Source organism: Podarcis pityusensis, assembly GCF_964106645.2.
Source record: "Podarcis pityusensis genome assembly, chromosome: 13".
Lineage (NCBI taxonomy): Eukaryota > Metazoa > Chordata > Lepidosauria > Squamata > Lacertidae > Podarcis > Podarcis pityusensis.
The window spans coordinates 32,807,288-32,832,224 of record NC_138038.1 but is presented as its reverse complement, the minus strand read 5'-3'; the positions used below and the strand labels follow the sequence as shown (position 1 = coordinate 32,832,224).

At 38.7% G+C, this 24,937-nt stretch overlaps 2 protein-coding genes across 2 annotated transcripts in view; one reads left to right on the top strand and one right to left on the bottom strand.

Moving 5' to 3' along the window:
* Window positions 1-24,937, bottom strand: part of LOC308461293 (uncharacterized protein) — a 392,813-nt gene that overhangs the window by 41,746 nt on the left and 326,130 nt on the right. The window lies entirely within an intron of this gene.
* On the top strand, window positions 4,637-5,524 carry LOC308461871 (vomeronasal type-2 receptor 26-like; the record flags this gene model as incomplete). The annotated part of the gene is made up of 1 exon (XM_080979036.1): window positions 4,637-5,524. The coding sequence occupies one exon, from the start codon at window positions 4,637-4,639 to the stop codon at window positions 5,522-5,524; it is 888 nt and encodes a 295-aa protein (XP_080835162.1).

Below are 24,937 nucleotides of genomic sequence, written 5' to 3'. Positions count from 1 at the left end.
GCTTCAGATGTTAATACTATAAATAAAATAACAACACAGAAGCCTTATTGTAAGAATGTAAAAAAATATTGATCACTTCCATAACGTTGCAGACTCAATTAAAAAAGAAAATAGCAGTGAAATAAGTCATATCCTATCCTACATCCTATCCTTATGACTACATCCTATCCCTATGGCTGCATGATGAGAAAGATACTGTTCCTCAAGTGAAACTAATAAGGATTATCTTCCAACTGTTACCCTTCCTGCCTGGGCAAGCAGAGGATATGACTTCCCAACATGCCCTCTAGGAATTTACAGGAAACTCCATGTGTCTTAGCCCTTTGCTCAGCAAATATGGATTTTTTTCTTTTGACTGGAGCATCATTTACCCATATAATTCAGGGTTGGTTTTTTAAAAAAATATATATGAAAACATTAAAAAATGAAATGGAATTTTTTCTTTTGACTGGAGCATCATTTACCCACATAATTCAGGGTTTGTTTGTGTTTTTTTTTTAAAAAAGTATGAAAACATTAAAAAATGAATAATTTAAAAGTGCAGAAGTTTCATACCCTCCAACATTTCTCTAATGAAAATAGAGACGTCTAATTAATAATAATAATAATAATAATAATAATATGCTTCCAACATAGTAAAACATTTAACATTAAAAAACTTCCCTACACAGCGTTGTCTTCAGATGTCTTCTAAAGGTTACATAGTTACTTATCTCCTTGGCTTAGGGGCGGCATAACTCCATGTCATGTGACAAAGGTATTTGAGAGCAAAAGCAGTAAAGGAAGCAGTAAAGGAGTCTAGAAATGTTGTGAAATGCTGAAACACTGCAGAATCATTTAGCATGCTGAATCACTGTGACTTATCTTGAGGATGACTCATTCTCTGTATAAGTATTGTATCTGCTTGCAGGCAGACTCTGTCAGTGTCTCAGTGTGTGTGTCTGTGCTCTGTGAAGCCTGTGCTCAATGCAAACTCTGTGTATGCTCTGAAGCTAGTTTAATCTTCTGTTCATTATGCTGTTATTTGCAAACAAGTTTATTTTAACTCAGTAAAGCTTTTATTTTTTTACTGAAGAAGACTCTGTGTTATTAATTTATGCTGCGTGTCACTCCATACTCTCCAGCATTTCTCCAATGAAATAGGGACATCCTACCATAACCTCCAATATTCCTCCAGTGAAAATGGGGATGTGTTAAGGAAAAGCAGGACATTCCAGGATTAAATCAGAAATTGGAATGTCTTCTATAAATCTGGGACTTTCCCTGGAAAATAGGGACACTTGGAGTGTCTGAAATCTTGGAAAGGCATGGTAGTAGAGATTTTTTTTTCTTCAACAAATGTCAAAAACATAACATTAGGGCTTGTTTCTATTCTAAAGGAAGAGAATTATGGAGGGCTTTAGCCACAAATTTAAAAGCATGTGTGAGTCACAGCATGCTTTAACAAAGGTTATATTTGACAGTATTAATAAATCATTATATACAGTGGTACCGTGGTTTGCAACCGTTTTGGATTACAACCGTTTTGGATTACAACCACGTCAAACCCTGAAGTGTGTGTGTCCCTTTTCTTGGATTACAACCCATTTTTTTGGATTACAACCCCCTTTTCTTTTTGGAGACCCCATTGGCGAAAGTGCTCTTTGGGTTACAACCTTTTTTGATTCACAACTGGACCTCCAGAATGAATTATGGTTGTAAACCAAGATATCACTGTACAGAGCTAAGTGACTGGGGTAAGATGCAAGGGTAGAGGCAATTTCTCATATATTGATGCAATTCCAACATTGATTTATTTTTCCATTCCACCTAGCTCCATCCTATTCTGAGAAGAATCTCATTTAATAACAGTGCAGGAGAAACTGTGCATTTGAATGAGAATGGAGAATTGACAATGGGGTTTGATATTACAAATCTGATTACTTTTCCCAATAAGTCATTTGTTAGAATAAAAGTTGGAAGAATGAATCCTTGGGCTCCTCCTGGCAAAGATTTAAGCATTGATGAAGGCGCTATTGTGTGGCCTAGAAGTTTTAACCAGGTGGGACATCACTATAGCCTTTAGCTTCCATAAAATAAAAGGAGGGAGGGAGAGGAGAAACAATCATTTGTAGCTTCCTTAATAAAATATTTTTATAGTCCTTGTCCCAGTATGTTTCTATTGATTGATTTACATAGTCCAAAGAATGTTTACTTGCACACTGTTCTGCTGTTTCCTGCTGAAAATATGAACATTTTCCTGTATAGTTTATTTAATATATAGAAATTTATCACAAATATGTGTTTTTAATTAATGCTGTGTTTGAAAATTGCACATATTTTATCAGTAACTTGAGATTCAAAAAGTCAAAGACAAAAAAAGTTATTCCTGGTGTTCAGTCAGAATCTCCTTTTTTGTAACTTGAAGCCATCGGTTTGAGTTCTACCCTCCAAAGCAGGAGAAAAAAAGCTTGCCCCATCTTCCACGTGATAGCCCTTAATATATTTGAAGATAGCTATCATATCTCCTCTCAGTCTCCTCTTTGCCAGGCTAAACATATCCAGCTCCTTCAACCAAACTGGCACAGTAATCCAGGTGTGATCTGACCAAGGCAGAATAGCTTGTCCAATGGTGTTTGTATTCAATATACTCAAACATCTGCCATTGTTTAAAACCACAAAATTACTCTCAGTTTTCTCCATCCGTACTTTACTTCAACTTTTTATGGAATCTAGTCTGACTAGATTAATGAAGGCAGAGAATACTAGCAGCACAGAGCCAAAGCCTGGAATCTCAGTTCAAGACAGTTCACCAACTTATGAGCACCTGCATTAATATGACAGAATCTGATGATTATACTGTGCATAGTGATGTCATCATACTATTTTAAATATATATATTCTCAATTCTAATTATTCATATTCCCTGAATAGGTGATGCCACTTTCACTCTGTAATGATAACTGTCAACCTGGTTACCAAAAGAAGAAAAAGGAGGGGGAGCCATTTTGCTGCTATGATTGTATTCCATGTCCAAAAGGGAAGATTTCTCATAAGAAAGGTAGAATATGCAGTACCTGGTGTAATCTAGCAACCCACCTTCATTAGTATGGCACAAAGGTCCTGTTAGTTAAAGTGGTTTGTAGTAGGTGATAGTAGTCATTACTGGGAAACAATCCTGATATCAACTAATTCAAAACAGTAGTTATGAGCACTTCTCACCTAGGGACCAAAAGAATGAAAGAAATGCATCTATCATTGAATACAAAATGCTGGGTGCTTTTCTTAAAGGGAAGTACAGTGGTACCTCGGGTTAAGAACTTAATTCGTTCTGGAGGTCCGTTCTTAACCTGAAACTGTTCTTAACCTGAGGTACCACTTTAGCTAATGGGGCCTCCTGCTGCCGCCGTGTTGCTGCCGCATGATTTCTGTTCTCATCCTGAAGCAAAGTTCTTAACCCGAGGTACGATTTCTGGGTTAGCGGAGTCTGTAACCTAAAGCGTCTGTAACCTGAAGCGTATGTAACCCGAGGTACCACTGTAGTTCTTTGATCTAGGAAGGAAGAATAAGGAATGGAGGCAAGGTTATTCTAGTAATTTCTATAAATGCACTTCTACATATTGAATCACAAAATTGTGGAATCATAGAACTGAAAAGTTGGAAGGGAACTCAAGGGTCATCTGGTCCAACTCCCTGCATTGCAGGAATATCAGCTAGCTCATACATAACAGATGGCCATCCAACCGCTGCTTAAAAACTTCCAAGGAAGGAGACTTCCTTGAAGGCAGCCCTATTTAGGGAAGCTTTTAATGTTTAATAGACTATTGTGTTTTAATATTCTGTTGGAAGCTGCTTAGAGTGGCTGGGGAAACCCAACCAGATGGGCGGGGTATAATAAGTTGTTGTTGTTGTTGTTACCCTCCAAGGGACTCCATTCCACTGTCAAACAACTTTTACTGTTAGAAAGATCTTCCTGATATTTAGTTGGAATCTCCTTTCTTGTAACTTGAATCCATTGGTTTGAGTCCTATCCTCAGTAGTAGGAGAAAACAAGCTTGCTCCATCTTCCATGTGACAGCCCTTTAGATGAAGACAACTATCATATGTTTCCTCAGTCTCCTGAGGGGATGCTCAACCATTCCTCATCAGGCTTGGTTTCTAGACCCTCAGTCATCTTAGTTGTCCTCCTCTGCACACTTTCCAGCTTGTCAATATCATTCTTAAATTGTGGTACCCAGAACTGGACACAGTATTCCAGGTATGTTCTGACCAAAGTAGAATACAGTGATGCTATTACTTCCCTTGGGTTGCATGGCAGAGATACCTCATCCTGAAAGCTAGTGCAAATTTCTCTGTTACTTGCTAAATTCAACTTGGTAGAAACATTAGTAAGTAGTCATGGGAAAGCTTGCCTTAGAATACCATTGATACCAAGTGATAGGTTAGTTCTATTATTCACTTACTTTGAAAGTTGTGCATCAACACACAGACCCTTTTGTCTTCTTAAAGGGAAGACAACAGCATAATTTGATTTTTAGAAGGGGAAATTTATTCCTAAACCTGATTGTTTGTAGAAATAGAACAAATGGCTTCAACTGCAAAAAGCAACTTCTAAAAAAGTTTTTCATCTTTTTTTCCAGATGCAGATTTTTGCACAATGTGCCAAAAAGATCATTATCCAAACAAAGTAAAGAATCGCTGCATTCCAAAGCTAATAACCTTCTTGTCTTATAAGGACCCTTTGGGGATGAGTTTAGCCATCTTTGCACTTATATTTTCCTTGATCACTGCTCTAGTGCTAGGAGCCTTTATAATGCACCACGACACTCCTATTGTCAAAGCCAACAACCGGAGCCTCACCTATACTCTCCTAATGTCCCTCCTGCTTTGCTTCCCTTGTGCTTTGCTGTTTATTGGCCATCCTGTGAAGGTGATGTGTCTCTTCCATCAAGTTGCATTTGCCATGGTCTTCTCAGTGGCTGTCTCTTCTGTGTTAGCAAAAACCATTACGGTGGTTCTGGCTTTCATGGCCACCAAGCCAGGAAGTAGCATGAGGAAATGGGTAGGGAAAAATGTGGCCAACTCCATTGTTCTTCTCTGCTCTCTTGTTCAAGGAATTATTTGTATCGTATGGCTGGCAATTAATCCTCCATTTCCAGATATTGACATGAATTCAGTAACTGAAGAAATTGTACTTGAATGTAATGAGGGGTCTGTGACTATGTTCTACTGTGTCCTGGGTTACATGGGCTTCCTGGCTATTGTGAGCTTCACTGTAGCTTTCCAGGCTAGAAAATTACCTGACAGTTTTAATGAAGCCAAGCTAATCACTTTTAGCATGCTTGTGTTTTGCAGTGTTTGGTTATCCTTTTTTCCCACCTATCTGAGCACCAAAGGAAAATACATGGTAGCTGTGGAGATCTTCTCCATCTTAGCCTCCAGTGCTGGGCTTCTGGGCTGCATCTTCTTCCCTAAATGCTACATTATTGTGCTGAGGCCAGAACTGAACAAAAGAGATCTCCTAATAAAGAGAAATGTTCACTGATGTGTGGGTGCATTATGCAACCCTTACAGTGGACCAAAGTTGCAGAGTAGTCTTCTAGCATGACATCCATTCTCAGGTTTTTAGATATTTGCAGTTGTATATGAAGAACACACACCCCTTTTAAATTAGCTGATATAGATTCTTCTAGTTCCACAGGATCCCATTATTGTTTCTGGAACCATTTGATGACTTCTGTTTTCTTCCTTCTTCTGCTCTTGAAGGCAAGGCTTGCAAAGATTTGTGTTCTTGTGTTTGTTTGTTTGTGCGTGTGCGTGTGTGTGTGTTATTTTATTTCTCTGCTAAAATGTTTGTAGACATCACTGTCTTGAATTTAGGTGAGTTGGACATTTGTTATTCTCACAATATTTAAATACCAATTCCTGGAGAAGACAGCAGTGTGGGCATGGCAGTGTTTGATAAAGGCTCTTCACTTCAAACTGAATACATCAAAGAACAAGCAGTGAACAGTTGTTCTTTATTATAAACATCCACAAAAGCAAAGGAAAACAGGATGCGCCAGCAGAAAGAGGAAAGTTTTAAAGCACAACATAAGCGATGAAGAAAAAAAATGTAATAATAAAAAAACCTCTCTAGAAGGAACTCTGACTCAGACTCACCAGCTTCCACCAATCCAGAGAAGCAGCTAAGAATTGATGATATGCCACTGAGAGGCCTTGGACTAATCTACACTGGTGAGTTATAATGTTATAAACACGTTATAAAAATGTGACACCAGTGGGACAATGTATAGCAGTCAATGGAAAATTTAAGTGACAGCTCTCTCTCCCTCTCTCTCTCTCTCTCTCTCTCTCCATTTTTCTTTTTTAGATCACTGTAGAACCAGGCCTGGTGAATTATTTCCCCCTTCTCTCAGAAAATGGACTGGTGTCTTTAGAAGCAGCAGGAACCAACAAAAGCCAAATTTCATCCCCTCTCCCCCCCTCTCCCCAGAGTTACTGCAGTTATTACCAAACTTGTAATTGATAGTTTGCGCTTTTACCTTGTGTTTGTATCATGTAAACTGCCCAAAGAACTTGTGATGAAGGGTGGTATATAAATCAAATAAAATGTTTAAAATGCATCCACATATAGTTGGGAGGTATTTATTTTGTTTTGTTTTGTTTTCAAGAAACTTGTGAATCAGGCAGGAAAAAATACATTGTTTACGCAGTCATGGGCTGGCCAAAAGTTTACAGCAAGTGGTTCCTCAAAGTTAGAAGGGTGACTTTGTTAATATATAATTTTCAGTCAACAAAAGTATTGAGGGATGCACATGGAAGATATATTTTTGTTCAAAGTATTATTAATGGACCACATCTATTTATTCACCAAATAGTAGTCAATAACCCTTCCTGCAAAAAAAAAACTCTGGCCAAACTGAAAATCCTCTTCAAATAATGTAATAATCGGTGGCGATCTTAATTGGAACATAAAAGAATTAACAGGTAAGGACCTGGCTAATTCCACATGGAAAAAGAAATGTAGAAATGCAAGATAATTTAAGAATGGTAGAGACCAACTGAAACAAATAAGGATGCTACAAAAGTAGGAACTGAGGTATGTTTGCCAGAAGGTGAGTCCAGGAGACTCCACTCGTGTAGATAGGTCCCTGGTGTACAGCTCACAATCCAGAGTAGATTTACCATTAACATCCACCCCACTCTTAAATGCAGTGAAAAGAACACAAACAGGAGAGATCAAAATAACAGATCATGTCCCAGTATCCAGAAAATTTGAATTCATTCCAGCTGAACATGCTACTCCAGTATGGTATTTCACCCCTATTCTCAATCAATCAGTAAGAGAAAGTCTGACTAAAACATTAGTGCATTTTTTGTTTTTGTTTTTTTAAGGAAAGAATGAGTTATGGCTCATTGTGGGATGAGGGCACTGAAGACAGTGATGAGAGGGGCATCTATACGGGGAAAATCATACTTAAAAGATCACATAGGACACAAAAATCACAACTGCAGCAGAAAGTTCCTCTTCTGGAACAAATACAAAGAGTTATGGGATCAAGATTTTTTTAAAAAATCACAGATAAGGCAGAAATAATTGGAAACCACAGAAATAAAGAAGACAGTGATAAAGTCGTATTTAAAACAAATAATGTATGAATTTTGAGGAATGGGGTCTAAGTTCTTAGCCACAAGATTAAGAAATAAAAGAAAAGAGGCAACTATAGCTGCCATTAGACTAAAACAGGAGAAAATGTCTTTTCTACAAAACAAATTTGTGAAGACTTTAAATAATTTTTTTCCTCTATACTTCCTCAAAATCCACCACCCTTATAAATGATACAAATAGAGAAGTGGGGTTAAGATCCCTTGGGGCCTGCTGACCAATCAGACAAGTGTGGGAACCAGCCATATAAAGGCTATCCCACCCACTGTGATATTTCTACCATGGTTCACATCCCACAAGTCTTTATTTATGGGTGCACAGGAAATTATAATAACTGTCAGTACTGAAATGACTAGTTTAAAAACTGCTTCTCATTTAAACAGTACTACCATTCTTAAGAAGACTCTCCTGACCAATAGATCATATGATTTCAAAAATATCAATAAAAATGCCATACTCTTAGATTTAGTTTTATTTTACTAATATCTCTTTATTATCTGCTCCTTCTTGTTCAGTTCTGGCCTCAGGATTATTATGTAGCATTTGGGAGCAAAGATACAACCTAGTAACCCAGCACTGGAGGACAAGATGGAAAAGATCTCCACAGCCACCATGTATTTTCCTTTTGTGCTTAAATAGGAAGGAACAAAAGACATCCAAACACTGCAGAAAACCAACATACTGAAAGTGATGAACTTGGCTTCATTGAAGCTGTCTGGCAACTTCCTGGCCTGAAAAGCCACAGTGAAGCTAACAATGGCTAAGAATCCCAGGTAGCCCAGAACAGAATAAAACATAGTGACAGAACCTTCATTGCATTCCACTACAATTTCTTGAGTAAGGGAGTGCATGTCAAAATGTGCAAATGGGGGAGTAGTGCATAGCCACACAGCACAAATAGTAGCTTGAATAAAGGAGCAGCCAAGAATGATAGTGTTTGTGAATCCTTTCCCCACCCATTTTCTCATGCTGCTCCCTGGCTTGGTGGCAACAAAAGCCAGAATCACAGTTATCGTTTTTGCCAATATGCAGGAAATAGCTACAGAGAAGATGACACCAAAAGCAGTTTGTCTTAAACAGCAGTTCACTGTTTGGGGCAGGCCAATGAATAACAACGAGCAGAGGAAGCAGAGTAATAGTGCGATAAGCAGAGAGTAGGTGAGGTTTCGATTGTTGGCTTTGACAATGGGAGTGTTCTGATGCTTAGCGAAGACTCCAAACACCAAAGCTGTGATCAGAGAAAAAGACAGAGCTAAGAAAGTTAAAAGGATCCCCAAAGTTTCTGTGAATGAGAGGAAGTTGACTTTCTTTGAAAGGCACTGATCTTTGTTCCTGTTTGGATACTGACCTTCTGGGCATTTTGAACACTCATCCACGTCTAGAAACAAAGAAGAAAAAGAAGTTTATGTGTCTATCCCTGCAGCATGTCATAACTTTTCTTTTTTAAAATATTTGCACTCTCTGTCCAATTAACTTAATAGATCTGTCTCTAATGCTTTGCGTTCTGTGCCTATATTGCTTTAATTTGAAACCACAGCTCTGTTCAGAGGTTTATGCCAATGATTTATGCCAATGATTAACTTTGTGTGGCAGAGGAAGTGGAGGGTGGATATCCCTATCACCCTTCATGTGTTGAGGGCAACTCCTTGCAGTGGGCACATGTGTAGCCTCCCCATGCATTTAAAACCTTGATTTTCCAGAGAGTGGGGGGAGGGATAGCTCAGTCGGTAGAGCCTGAGACTTAATCTCAGTGTTGTGGGTTCAAGCCTCATGTTAGGAAAAATGTTCCTGCATTGCTCTCTATGGATTTATAATAATTCTGGGCTGTAATATTTGGTCTAGACTTTTTCAACATGTTCAGGGAGTGGAGTGTGTGGCAAAATTAAAGCTGAATATCAGCAGTATTTTTTGGGTGAGTACAAATTTTACCTATTGTCAGGGACTGGGAGTTTCCTCATACATTAAAGATAGCCCCAATAAAATAGATAATATTTGCCATCCCAGTGCAAAAGTGACGTTTGCAGGGTAACCGATGACCCTGTGAAAGTGGGGGTTCTGAAATGGTGAGCTGATTTGATGCTATAGCTCTCTAAATACCGGATTTGTCTAGATAACTTGTTTAGATACCAGAGAGAAGGTTGATAAACTTGTTGACCTCTGCAGCCTTCCAGCAGGGAATTTTACATTGCAGTGATATTCAAGGCATAACAAGGCAAGGCAAAACATACATTATTTGTACAAGATGGATCTGCCTCAGCCAAAAGTTACAAAACAGGGCCATGAAGAGGACCGGGGGCTATGAACAACTACATCAATTACCAAAAGCAGTTAGATGGTGTTATGATTTACCAGTATGTATCAAGATTATACCAGTATATTTACCAGTATATATCAGCAATGTTTATGTCATGTGGAATTTTAGGGACATATACTGTCATACCTTAATAAATATTTTCTTTGCCAGAATGAAGATAATGTTTTGTTATTAATTAAATATAAGTATTCAGGGCTATACGTCTGCAGCATGTTAGGGGCATACATCATGGCTGGCTTGTCACCATCCCAGACCTAATTTAGAGAACTCAATTGATAATAAGCCAAAACCAATGAAAAGTATTTTAAATTGCTTATATCTTAATGCTGCACATTATATGTCCTACCCTTCTGGTCTGAAATCTTCCCCTCTGGGCATGGGGCACAATCGTAGCAACAGAACTGCTTTCCTTCCTTCTTCTTTTTGCTGTATCCTGGATGACAATTGTCATTACACACAGCAAGAGGCAGCACCTATCCATAAAAAAATGGGGGGTGGGTGGATCTGTTTTAAATGAATTTGTAAACATAGGGTTGCATCCAGTGCTAGTCAGACTCTAAGTAGACTCATTGAAATTAAGGAACCTAAGTTAGCAATCTACATTAACTTCAGGGGGCCTATTCTAAGTAGGGCTAGCATTGAATACAAGCATAATTCGGCAGTTTCCGCCTGATCATGTTTGTTCACATTAGATTGTCAAATTAGACTGAGCATGCTCTTAAGTTTGCCACGTCCATGCGTTGTTTGTTTTTAAATCCAGACTAATACTGTGTACAGTTATGAGCAAAAATATGGTGGGTGGGTGGGTGTTATATGTGTGTGTGTGTGTGTGTGTGTGAGAGAGAGAGAGAGAGAGAGAGAGAGAAAGAGAGTTTCATATTGATTTCCTTTTAGCTTTGCATATGAGAACTAATTGTATGTGTATGTATGTGTTGCTAATTGAGTATATGTGTGCTGCTATACTTATCAGGCGGCAGAGGAACCAACCCCCACGGCAGATTGTTAGGAACGGATAAAGCAAGGGAAAGTCCTTACCACCTGCTTTTTATACAATATTTACAGAGAGAGGCTTGAGAATGCAGCCTCTTGGAATAATGGTGCTGTCCCAAGTGAGTCTCCATCCTCACCCTCCGTCTCTCCTACTTCCTCATGCGTCATCACCATGGGTGCTGAAAAGTGCCCTCTGCCTTTGAGCTCTTTGCTCTCCTACTTTCAAGGCTCACAGAGTTTTGGGAGAGGGGGGATTCTGGAATGCTTTCTAAAGACACTGTGTCTGTCAGCTGCCGCCGCCACCCCCGGTGCTTCCTCCTCCTCTTCTTCTTCTTCCTCCTCCTCTCCCATTATTTCCCAGCTTTCCCCCTCATCTGAGCTGTGATCTCCCTCAAACCCCTGTTGTAATTCTGAACTGTCTTCTTCTTCTCTGGAAGGTTCAGGCTGGGGAGGCGGTCTCCACTATTCCTCCTCTGCCCTGTCCCTGACAATACATATATACAGTACTATACTAAACAGTCAGATCCCACCTGATTGAACGTGCTGTCCCATCTGATGGCCTTTTCATCCAGAATGAACTCTTGCTTTTGTGACAATTGTGGATCCATCCTTCCCACTTTTACTTTTAAGAAGGATTGGTTTGGGGAAATAACCCAGTTTATAATGTCAAAGCCAGCAGTTAATTCACCATTTTCGTTAAATGTGATGGTATCCCCAGCACTGTTGTTAAATGTGATTTTGCTTAGGAAAGAGTGAAGCTACATTGAAAAAGTCAAACACAAATGAGAGAGATATTACCATTAATTAAGCACAGAGTTATGTTTCTTCCTGCAGCAGATCCTCTGTTGTACTTGGTTTTTGTGAGTAGCTGCATCCTTCTGTAAGGATATTTGATTTTTTCAAGTTCTTCACATGCTTCTAATCAAAGGCTTACTACTGTAAATAGGTGTTGAAAATTGGCTAATTTGGGCTGGGAATTGTGTTTCTTTTAACATTGCATTTCACCTAGAAAGGGTAAATCTGGAGCATATATGGATGGGGTGGATACACTCTCTTATTCTGATGACAGTAATGTCATGTAGATTCTGTAATAGAATTATAGCTCCTACAGTGGTTGACATTTGTTTGGAAAGTAGCTGAAGTCATGAGTCTATCAACAAAGGACTTTGAATATTGGTGGAAAGGAACTGGAATTATACAAATTAAGCAGATCCACTGTCTACTTCCAACTGGACCATACAAAGAAAAAGTATGGGACGTATATATGATTTATGGATTTACATGATCTCACTGCTCCTCAATTAGTGAAGAAGAGAAAGCATCAGAACATGAGAAAAACCAAGTTTTTAAAGAAAGAGATGTGGCATATTTTGTTAAGAGTTCCTTCTCTTACTATACTCAGTTAACCAAAGGGCATCACATATCAGCCTGGCCATGACAGAAGAATGACTTCATGTGAAACATTACCTGCCAGGATTGACAATTTGGAAGACTCATTCTACATTTGTCCACCATTGTTCTGTGTTTGGATCTCAGTGAGAACATCTTACGTATAGCATATGCTATGGCATAGACTGCATTGTAGATGCTGTAGCTTTTAGCGGTCATGTCCATTTCAAAAAAAGTCCCAGGGAGGTTTTCCAGCTTCTCTCCACCAGTACAATGATCAGTATTTTCCTTGTTCTCCTTAGATAATAAGCAGCTGAATGCCCTTTCCCAGAAAATTCTGATGAACCCGTCTCCTTTTGCTGTGCTAGGATGTAATGTTTGAATGAATTCTCTAAATCCCAGCACTTCATTTGTGTGAATCGCAAAAGATAACGTGCCATCAAATGTCCTTATATCAAAGTGTCTCTGCAATGACTCCAATGAGAAATCCCATTGGGCTGTCATAATCCATACTTTGCCTATTGATGCCTCTGTTATATCTTCCAGTACTGAATAGAAATATGCGAACCACATCAGCCATGTAGTGGTCTGAGGCTCTGCATTTACAACAAATACTTTGACTTTTGAGTTGGTTAGTGAAGTGGCCTTGGACTGGATGGCATATGGTGATTGCATTGCCTCTATATTTTGAGAAATAGTTACTGCCTTTTCTATGTGGGCTGTACAGATTCCATGCCGAGTGAGCATTGGCATCATGGTCTGCAGAAATTTTTCTCCATCATCATCGTCTGATACAATGATCCCAATCCACGTCCATTGGAAACTCAAGAGCAGCTGGACAATCCCTTTGTACTGATATTCTTCATTGGGCACCATTCGATAGAAAGAAGGGAACTGGGTTTTCATGCAAATCACTGGAGCTATTACACAATAGGCAATCTAAGCAAAGAAATTTGTTAGAAAATAAAACTTTTCTTAAAATACAATTACTTATTCCAAATGTGTAATAAGGAAAAGCCAAGTAGAAAATCCTGATTTAAAAGTATCCTAGTGTTATTACTTGGGGAAAAATGTGAAAGGTTTCATTGAATAATGTTTTTGAATTGGGTTTATTATCTTTCATAACCTAAAGCTTTCCAAACTTTTATGCCAACCTCTTTGCTATCTTTCAAGGTTAAACTGCAACTCTTAGGCAGTTACTCTTATCTGGAATTAAATCCCACTAAGCAAAACAGAATTTACTTCTGATAAAAAGGAAGATAGAAACCTATGGACACTTTTTACCTCTTCATAGTGAGAGATTATTTCTGCTGCTGCTACTGTTATTATTATTATTATTGAATTTTGTGAACTAATTCTTTAGTTTTATCTTGGGTATCTGGTTGTGAGATAAATTAATATATATTACTTTAATTTGGGGAGAAATGCTGAATTTATTATTCAACCAAACAAGATTTCTCTCTGTGTGTCATCTGAAGTAATAACTTTCAGTGACTTAACATTTCATTTCCTTGATATCTATATTGCTAGTAATAATGGGAATCAGCACCAGCATCTATATGATGAGTAAAGTAATTTGATGGACACACTCGGTTATCATGGGAGATGAAACCATGTCACACAGTAAAACGTCACTGGTTTCTCATAGGATATTGTAATCTTCTCCAATCTGGTGTCCTCTAGATGTCATTGGGCTTAAATTCCCAGCAGCATTACCAACCGTTAGTAAAATGTGACATTGCTGCAATCTCTCCAGGACTGCTGGTCTGGAGGAAGCACCCAGCCAGGTGCAATAGCTCATGCTGGCTGGGGATGATGAGAGTTGTAGTCCAACTTCTTGGACAGGAATAAATGAGAATCATTGCTTTGTTGTACCTAAGCAGGGGATCTTCAAAATATGTGTTCTCAGTTACACATCTCTCTTTCAAAGAAGACCAAAGAAAAATAAAGGTTTGCGTATACATTTAAAGGTTATTTCAATAGCCAACCTTGTGCCCTCAGCCACAGCCACCTTGAGGCATACCCACCATGATAAGAGGTGATAGAAGTAACAGTCCAACAATATTTGGAAGGCAGCACATTGGCTACCCCTTTGTAAAATATTACCCCATTAAAAAAAATAATCAAGAACCATGCACACATTGTACCTGTGGAATCTTGTAAATACCCAGGATAATAGCCATATGTAGGGAGACTTCAGAATCTAGTCCTCCAATTATAGCTATCATATTCTTTTTGTTGTCACATTTGAAGTTGGGGACAGTCCTTTCTGAGGTGGACAGAAGTTTCAGGATGTTTTGATGAGTCATCCTTGCATTTGTGTAGCTGTCATAGATTTGAAACCCCAGGCTGACATTTGGTATGATTTTTGCATCCTCATTGATCTCCTTCACTGCAAATACTAAGGACAGGACATGCTGGTAGTTTTTCACTGCTAAACTAAAATAAAAGTTACATTGTGAATCAAACAGATATTCAACATCACATGAAGCACATATTTGAAAGAATGCCACAGTGTACATTAATGCAGTGTGTGTGTGTGTATGTGTGTGTGTGAGAGAGAGAGAGAGAGAGCATGCACACGTGCACACATATGCATATGGGGGGAGGGTATAAAAATATAAAATAGACACATTCTTTTGAAGAGTGTTGATTGAGATTAGAAAGTTTTTTCAGGTGGTGATCAACCATCTTTTATATCATATAATCCAATTAATATTTTTAAAAATATTAATTTACCATAAGGACAAAAATCTTTTATATTCCTCAATGTGCATGCTTTTTTTCATGAATTCAATTAAAATAAGATGTTTCCATTAATGTTTTCTCTTTTTAATTTACCATCTCTCAATCTGTGTAAGCTTATGCGATACTGTATGTGTTTTATGTATTGTATATTCATTTATATTTCTATTAAACAAGTCACACAGACTATTTTCTGAACGTGCATATTTTTCTACAAAATATTTTTAATTATGGTGACATGATCTATTGCATATTTTAAATTTAAACAATAAGAACCATCCCCTTACGTAATTTCATCTACAAATTTTGTTGTTGGGTGTTCACTGAAGGTTATTTCCTCAAACATAAAGCCAAATAGAGTAGCCATCTCTCCAATGATAAAGTCCCCTGCCTGATAATACTTATATTGGAAGTGAAAGAGATCCATCATGGAACACATAAGACTGTGTGCCTTGCATTCAGTTGGAGGCATCAGCATCCACAGAAAGATCAGAAGCAAAAAAAGTAGCATTGCCATCTGTGGGTAAACTTTGACTCAGAATATTCAGTCTGTATCTATCATCCTCCATCAGCTTGGATGCAAGTTTCAGTGGCTCTAGCTTCTCTGGATAAAACAAAACTGCCCACTATCAGGCTGGTATATGTCTGCTTGATCACAATCCATCGTAGTGATATTTTAAATACACATTCTAAATATATTATTCATATATATTAAAAAATATAGGGCATTTAATATATATGGGGGAAATTACATGGAAGAATGAATTCAAGCAATTTTTTAAGATAATTCTAGTGTTTATTGTCATGCCCCTGGGGTATTGTGCTGTGCAGCAGAAGGCCAAAACATGCCTAGAATTCACTGTAAGTTAGTGATACATTCATGACATTCTGTATCATTATGACTGCTGCATTGTGGCTACAGATTCAAGTAGTTTGAGATATTATCAATAAATGTAGTTTTTATTGGTTTTCAGAAGCTGCAACTTGCAGCTTGTATAGAAGAGTTATTGTACCTTGATTAGTATAGGGATAACAGAAATATATGCAGAGCTGATATATTGGAATGGTGCTGAGAGCAGGCTGTGTTACAGGAAATATTTCATTCAAATCAATGTGTGATAGTGTGCAGTTCTTTCCCATTGTGGGTGAGTGGAAGGCTGGTCTTCTGCATGTCCAGAATGAGAAGTGGTGAAGGGCACATATCTCATGCAAGCTGGCCAGTGGGAAATGGGTACAGCTTGACTTTAAAGGCTGGGTATTCGTCTTCCTACAGGAGTTGCAAGGCCGGTTGGCACCTATCCAGTTGCTGCAGCATGGGATTATTTATTTGCCTCCAAAAGGGGGGAGGAGTAAGACTTTTGTCCCTATGTCCCAAATCAGCTACACACATTCTTATTTTTGCCCACTCAGCAAAGCAATGCTGGATGAGTAGCTACCCCCTATACCAGATGGACCACATGGGTCAGCTACATGAATCTGTGGTTAAATCAGTAGGTCACAACTGGCAGGAACAGTGTGTATTAAAGAGGGAAACAGAAAGATGATGTTGGTGAACATCTTTCAGTCACTGTTTGGAGAGGAAAGGGGTGGTTCTGTTAATCCCTAAAGGGTTACTGGTGCTGAGGCACATTTGGGAGGGGTAGGTTCAAATGAAGGTGGTGGCTGGGCAGCTTCAGTAGGAAATAGACTATCCTGATCCATTTTAATCTGACTTCAGGCCTGGGTTTGGGATTGAAAGAGTCTTGGTTGCACTGAGAAAACTTTACTGGCAGAACAATGAGCAGGGGCTGCTTTTTGGTAATTCTCCTGGATTTCTCAACATCTTTTGATGCCGTTGACTTTGGGATCCTACTAGATTAAATGTGTGGGCTGAGAAGCGAGTTTCTGGTAATCCCCACAGGATCATTTCCTCTAGAAAGTGGCATTGTGGGAATACTGTTTGACCCCATGGCAGTGAAAACATGTCTTTAATTTTTTTTCTGCCTGGAGTGCACAGGACTCCAATTACGTAGCAGCAATATCATGACAATTTAGAGCAGAGGTGTTTGACAGGTCGATCGCGATGTACTGGTTTTGGTACCCAGGAGGTTTTGGTAGATCGCAGTCAATCACTGGGTCCCTTTCCTTAGCGTTGGTAAAAGAGAATCCGGCCCTGCCCCCTCGCCCCACCCTCCATTGTTGCACGATCTGCAGAACGAAAGACTGAAGCTTTCCTCCTCCTTAAAAAAAGCTCAATGACTTTGACCTTAACCCTCCCAAAATAGCGCTTTCTTTCCTAAAAAAAAGCTCAACAACTTTGACCTAAGCCCAAAAAGGGGGGTAGACCACTACCAGTTTTTAATTTTGCGAGTAGATCGCAGTCTCTTGGGAGTTGGCCACCCCTGATTTAGAGGATGCTACAATAAAGGGACCATTAGACAGCCCAGTTAATTTGGTCCATAACAGGTTTTGTATAACTTCTATTCACAAATGATTTTATATGTAAATTAATTTTCTATTTATTTCTTAGAAACAGCAAAATAAATTGATTTTTGTAAAAATAGCAAAATTGCACTGTGTGCTCTTGTACAGAATTACAGCATGGAGAACCTTACATGAAATTTAACTTTTAGTAATAAACCTTTGACTTTTGTACAGTATCTCATAGTCTATTTTAGGCTGAACTACATATAGCTGAGTAACAGAAACTCACACAGACATTTCACCAAAGTTACAACTATTGCACAATTTTTTTGTGTGGGGGGAATCAACCATTATCACAAACAATACCTAAAGAGCTATTTCCAATGTGATTTTCCCCTGCTGCCATGATTAAGAGGAATGAGCAGCATCAATTTCCCAAGACCTTACAGAAACAGGTAGATTGTTGCTAATTTCTTTTTATTAGTTGGTCCTTGCTGTTCAGCTCAGGTCTTATAATAATTATGTAGCATTTAGGGGCAAAGATACAACCTAGCAATCCAGCACTGGAGGCTAAGATAGAGAAGATCTCCACAGCCACCATGGATTTTCCTTTGGTGCTCAGGTATGCTGGAACAAAGGACACCCAAACACTGCAAAACACCAACATGCTAAAAGTAATGAACTTGGCTTCATTGAAACTATCTGGCAACTTCCTGGCTAGAAAAGCTACAGTGAAGCTAACAATAGCCAAGAATCCCAGGTAACCCAGGACACAATAAAACATAATGGGCGACCCTTCATTACATTCTACAATGATTCCTCCAGCCAGAGAGTACATGTCAAAATCTGGGAATGGAGGAGCAATACAGAGCCATACAGCACAAATACAGGCTTGAATAATGAAACACCCCAAAATAATAGAATTTCCCAATCCTTTCCCCAACCATTTCCTCTTCTTGGATCCTGGCCTAGTAGCCATGAAAGCCAGAACCACTGTGATTGTTTTTGCCAAAATACAAGAAACAGCCACTGAGAAGATCATACCAAAAGTGGTTTGTCTTAAATAGCAGGTCACTGTATTAGGATGGCCAATGAATAGCAAGGAGCACAGGAAACAGAGTGATAGAGAAATGAGCTGACAAAAGGTGAGATCCCGATTGTTGGCTTTGATGATGGGAGTATTGCTATGTTTAATGAAAATTCCTAACACAAAAGCTGTTGCTAGAGAAGAAGACAAACTGAAAAAAGATAAAGTGATGCCCAAAGGTTCTGTGAAAGAGAGGAAGTTCAGTTTCTTAGGGAGACATTTATCTCTGTTTTTATTTGGAAATTGACCCACCGGACACTGGAAACAATAGTCCATATCTGAAAAATAGAACAAATGCTGTGTTAGTCGTTAGTCCCTTAGTAATTAATGATGGGCAAGCTGTGCTATTCTCAGTACAAAAATGAACTGTCATTTATCATTATAAGACAAGATTTGAAAACAATCTTATTTCCCCACCCACAACAGTCCTATGCTGATGTTTCAGCATTTAAAAAAATATATATTGACTAATTAAATGCATAGTTTGTTAAACACTCAGACTACAGATGAGCAAATCTGTATTTCCAGACCGTGTCACTTTTGCATGTTTTGATCCCAGAAGACTATTCTTCCCAAGACCTCAGTGATTGGGAAGGGATATAAGTTATCAAACAGTTCCAGAAGTATCTTTGACCCAAGTTGTTAAGGGTATTTTAAATTAATACAAGAATCTTCAACATTGACCAGTAGTGTATAGGCAACCATTGCAAGCTTTTGAGCACCCACGTTTTGTGATAGCCGGTGCCCTTCAACAGTTTTTATAAACCAGAGGAACCAGGGTGCATTTTTAGGTACACTTCCAATGCCTACACCAAACTTGCTTTCATCTGTAATCAATAAAGTTGTGGCCTAAATGGATCCCAATACATGTTTCTTCTGTTGGTTGTACTACATTGCATACACCCTGCACAGCCTTCACTGCACCTGGGTCCAAAATCACCACATACGTATCAAATAGGCATGAATAGGATTGTGCTAGCACTGGTGGCATGTCATTCATGACCCTAAACATTTTCCACCTACACTTCTGGTCTGAAATCTTCCCATCTGGACAAGGAGAACAATCAAAACAACAAAATGGTTTCCCTTCTTTCTTTTTTCTGCTGTAACCTGGATGGCAGTTTTCATTACATCTGGCAAGGGGCAGCACCTATCAAGAAAGAAAGAAAGAAAGAAAGAAAGAAAGAAAGAAAGAAAGAAAGAAAGAAATGCACACTTCTTTCATATGAAGAATACTGAACCCTATGCTGCTCTTTAAAAAGTTGATTCACAAGGGAACTGTACTGCAAAGAGAATCAAATGGATTAGATTTCAAATTCTAAACAGGTGGAAATTACTCAGGAAAATATGAGCAAGGGTTCAAGTTTAATAGAGAACAGATTGGTTTCCAAAGGATGCCTTGGTATAACAACCTTCTGATCATTGCTGGTCCCATATAAGCATAGTGACACAGAAGCTCAGCAGTACTTGGTCTGAATGAGCAAAACATACTACATACAAAGCTACATTTTGGGGTGATTTTATGAACCAAAATAAGTACTTATTTTCTACTACTATATATATAGAGAGAGAGGTAGTAGTAATGTGTGTCTGTGTGTGTATGCTAATTTCTCTGTCCATTTTCTATGTGGCAGTTGTAAAAAAAATCAAATTCCATTGTAGGGATCATTAGGAAAGGAATTGAAAATAAAACTGTCAATAACATAATGTTATTATGCAAATCTACAGTGTGATCACATTTGGAATACTATGCACAGTTCTTGTTGTCTCACCTCAAAAATGAAATTGTAGAGTCGGAAAAGGACAGCGAAAATGATCAATGGAATAGAGTTACTTCCCTATGAAGAAAGGTTGCAGCATTTTGAACTTTTTAGTTTAGAGAAAAAGTGAGTAAAAGGTGAAATAATTGAAATCTATAAATTTATGCATGACATGGAGAAAGTGGATAGAGAAATGTGCCTCCCCCCCCCCCCATAACCCTAGAAGTCATGGACATTCAATGAAGCTGAATGTTGGAAGACTCAAGGTGGAAAAAGTTCTTTTTGCAGTGCATGAATTAAGTTCTTTTTGAGGACCAACTTGGTTGGCTTTAAAAATGGATTGGACAAATTAATGGAAAATAAGACTATCAGTGGCTGTGCTATGGCAGATATGCTCTGCCGCCACTATCCAAGCCAAAAATGCTTTTGAATTCCAGTTTTTGGAAGCCGGGGCAGGTGGTGCTGGTAGTGCTCTTTTGCTCAGGTTGTGCTTGCAGGTTCCATCTGACCAGTCACTGCGAGAACCAGATTACATTATCCATTTATATATCTCAGTTTTTTCTTCTTGTTGTTGTTTGTTCCACATAATTCCCGAGAAATGCTGGGTACTTTCTCCTAGTTTGCTCTGTTTTGAACCCACCTGATTAAATGCCATGTGCCATGTGATGGCCTCCTTATTAATTGTGAACACTTGATCCAGCACAGAATGTGGATTCATTCTTCCCACGTTTACTTTTAAGAAAGATTGATTTGGGAAAGTAACCCAGTTTATTATATCAAATCCAGCCGTTAATTCACCATTCTCATTAAAATACACTGTATCACCAACAGTATTGTTAAATGAAATTCTCCTTAGGAAATGATGAAGCTAGAGTAAACAGAGACAAAATGAGATTTTATAAGGTTCAAGTCTGATTTTACAAAATGATTAAAGTGCAACCCCTCCCCCCCCCCCCAGTCTTTCATTCTAAAACTATATGCTTCAGAAAAGAGATGTGATGTGTTCAGGTATGGAAATGTAATGTATATATAGGATATTATGTGAATCGGTCAGAACACTTCAAATCCCTTTGTGATTGATTCATGCTTCATATAAGCCTGAGGTTCCTTCTACCCCCATGAACCTCCACAGCATACTGGCTGAAAGGTGGTCACCAATCAGGTTTTTGGATGCTTGGATACTTGCCAATGCCAAGCCAAAGTGTGCAAACCGTTGCCAATAAAAGCCAGTCCATTAGTGACTAATATTTGCATAGCTCTTTCCTCCTCCCTCTGCTCTGCTGCACATTGTAAGCCACGATTTATGTGAAAAATTACCTTCCAAGGTTGCACATTCAGATGATCCAACCAACTTCTGTCTGGCATTGCTCTGTGTTTTAGCCTGGATGAGTACATCCTATGTAAAGTGTGTGCTATGGCATGGACTGCATTGTAAATGCTATAGCTTTGACCAGTAAAACTCATTTCAAAAAGAGTCCCAGGGAGGCTCTCCAGCTTCTCTTCACCAGTGCAATGATTATTATTGCATTTGTCACTGCATTTGCTGATCTGATTTGAATCAGAGAAAAAGCAGTTAAATGCCTGTTGCCAGAAAATTATAAGAAAACCATCCCCTTTGGGTGACTTAGGATGTAAGAACTGCAGGAATTTTCTGAAGCCCACTACTTCTTTTGAGTGCATGACAAAAGACAAGGCCCCATCAAAGACTTGGATATTAGATGTCCTGTGCAATGTTTCTGAAGAAAAATCCCACTGAGCTGTCATGATCCAGACTTTTCCTATAGATGTCTCTTCGATGCCTTTCACCATTGCAAAGAAGAATATTGTCCAAGTCATACATGTAATGGTGGCATAGTCTGCATTTACCACCAAAACATTGACTTTGGAGTTGGATAGATAGCTGGCCTTGTGCAAAATAGAGTTAAATGAACTCAGTTTATCTATAGCATGAGATATGGCTGGTGTCTTTTCACTGAGGGCAATGCATATTCCACATTGCAAAAGCATTGGGATCAAGGTCAGCATAAACTTGTCTCCATTATCATCATCCTTTGCAATGATTCCAATCCATGTCCATTGAAAATACAAAAGAAGCTGGACAATCCCTTCATACTGATATTGTTCACTGGGAACTGCCCTGTACAGTGAAGGGAGTTGATTTCTAACATGCATCACTGGAGCAAATGCACAATAGGCAATCTAAGGGGAATAATAATCAGAAAATCACTAATTCTAATATTTAATATATTGATAAGATAATATCATCATTAAAATAATGTGAATATATTATTTGCTTAACTGAAAAATAGCTTATTCTTAGGGGAAAGCACTTCCCATGATATTGTCTTCTTTCCTTCACACACAATTTTATTGCCGGTGAACTGCTTTTTCAGCTTGGAATATAGATGAATTCTGCTGATTTTGTGGTTAATGTCAAAAACTCTTGAACTCTAGTCCTGTTTTGCTTGTGAGGGTGAAATTTGTAGTCCTTTCCATCTTTTTTCTATGCTGAATTTCATGTTCAGCTATGCCATGGCTTTAGAATTAAGCAGCACTCTCCCATTGTTAACTTTGTGGCAGAAGAAGTAGCCATACCACTAAGGTAGCAATATAATTATAGTGAGGTTTCTGTTGAAGACTTCCTAAAAACTGAAGTTACTGCAGATTAAAAACAAAACAATGTAGACCATGTATCTAGAGCACATCCAACGTGCTCCAGAAAAAAATCCAAATTGTTTCTTATTCACCTTTTCAAAGTATAATTCAGTGTGCTAGTGCTCATCCTTTGAAGGCAGGCACAGCTTGGAATATGGCTATTTGAGACAACACCTTTCACCCCATTAACCTGTCTATGTTCACGATTTTCCTCAGAGGTCCTCCTGCTGGTGCCCCCACTAGCCATAAGGTGGTGGTTGGTAATGGGTCATTTTGGTTGTAGTGCTGCCTTCTGGAGCTCTCTCCCACTGGACATTCACCTGTTGCCTATGATTAAAATGTTCTTTAGGCAATGGAACACTGGTAGAGAAACTCTGGCTCTTCTAATGTTGCTGGACTACAAATCTTGCCATTTTTGAACACAGGGCTTGCTGCCTGGAGCTGATAAGTGTTGTATTCCAGAAACCTTAGAAAGGCTAAACATTGCCCACTGGTGCAGTAAGCAAAGAAGTTGCCAAAACCAAGGTTCCTCAACCCACCATATATATTTTTTAAAAGTCTCTCTTTTTCACTATCCAAATATTAATATGCAGGTTGTTTCCATTTTTAGATGTGTTGTTGAACTCTGTTTCACAAGCACAAAATGGTGAGAAATTAGAGACAGGGGACTTTTTCTAGATTTTCTGGAAGGAAAAGCAGTTGTATGTAACTGTTATTTTCTCTTGTAATGGCTTATACTACCTGTGGAATCTTGTAGATGCCTAATAGAGTAGCCATGTGAAGGGAGATTTCAGAGTCAAGTCCCCCAATAACAGATATCAGCTTCCGTTGCTTATCACATTTGAAGTTTGGAACAATTGCTTTCTGGCTGGAAAGAAGTTTCAAGGTGTTTTGATGAGTCATCCTTGCATTGAAATAACTCTCATAAATGTGGAAACCAAGACTTGTATTTGGTAAGATATTGGGATTCTTATTCATCTCCTTCACTGCAAACACCAAGGACAGAACATGCTGGTAGCTTTTTGTTATTGCCCTAAATGAAGATTAGTGCTAAGTGTGAGACAGATATTGAGTCCTATCCTAACCATCTATTTGATAATTACTTTTGATTGGACACAACTGGAGACACTATCATGACTGCAGATGTGATTAGGTTTGAACTGCATACCTTTTCTAATTTGTAGAGAACAAGAAAAAAACCTCGTTAATGAATTCATAGACTAGCACAAAGCAGGAGTACCAGCTTGAATAAAATATTGAGGGGCCCAGGTAAGCCCTGCCCTGCATAACTGATCACATCACACACACACACACACACACACACACACACACACACACTAACTATATGAATGGCAATGCCCATAACTTTGCGGGGGGACTGGCTCCCTAAAATATTTTATTGGGGAGAGCAAAGGGGGCCTAAATGCCTAGGAGTTGGCTCCTATGGCACAAAGTTTCCAGTTTGGGAATTCATGAACATGTTTAAAATGTTCATATCATTACTAGCAGCAAAATTTGCATTCTCTTCAGTCAAAGGTCCCAGAATGGGTAAAGGGGTGGATCTTCAGCATTCACTAAATGCTGTATAATAAAGGTACAGGATGGGTGCCAATGGGGAAAGAGTTCCACAACTTAGGAGCTGATACAGACAGTGCCCACTCTTGGGCTGCCACCCTTCTCTGTGCAGAGGAACTACCCAAAGGACCCTCTGTCAATCTTAGCACCCCCGAGAAGCTCTGTATGGAAGGAGGAATTCTTTGAGGCATTTCTGTTTCTGTGGCATATTTATAATCAATACATATATATTTTATGCAACTCTGCAAATTTTGTATATACCTGATTAGGTGCTGGTTATTTCAGGAACTCTGGAGTGTATATGCATATAATATACCAGAATTGTTTGTATTTTTAGAAGACAGGGATCAATAGGACTTTACCTCTTGTTG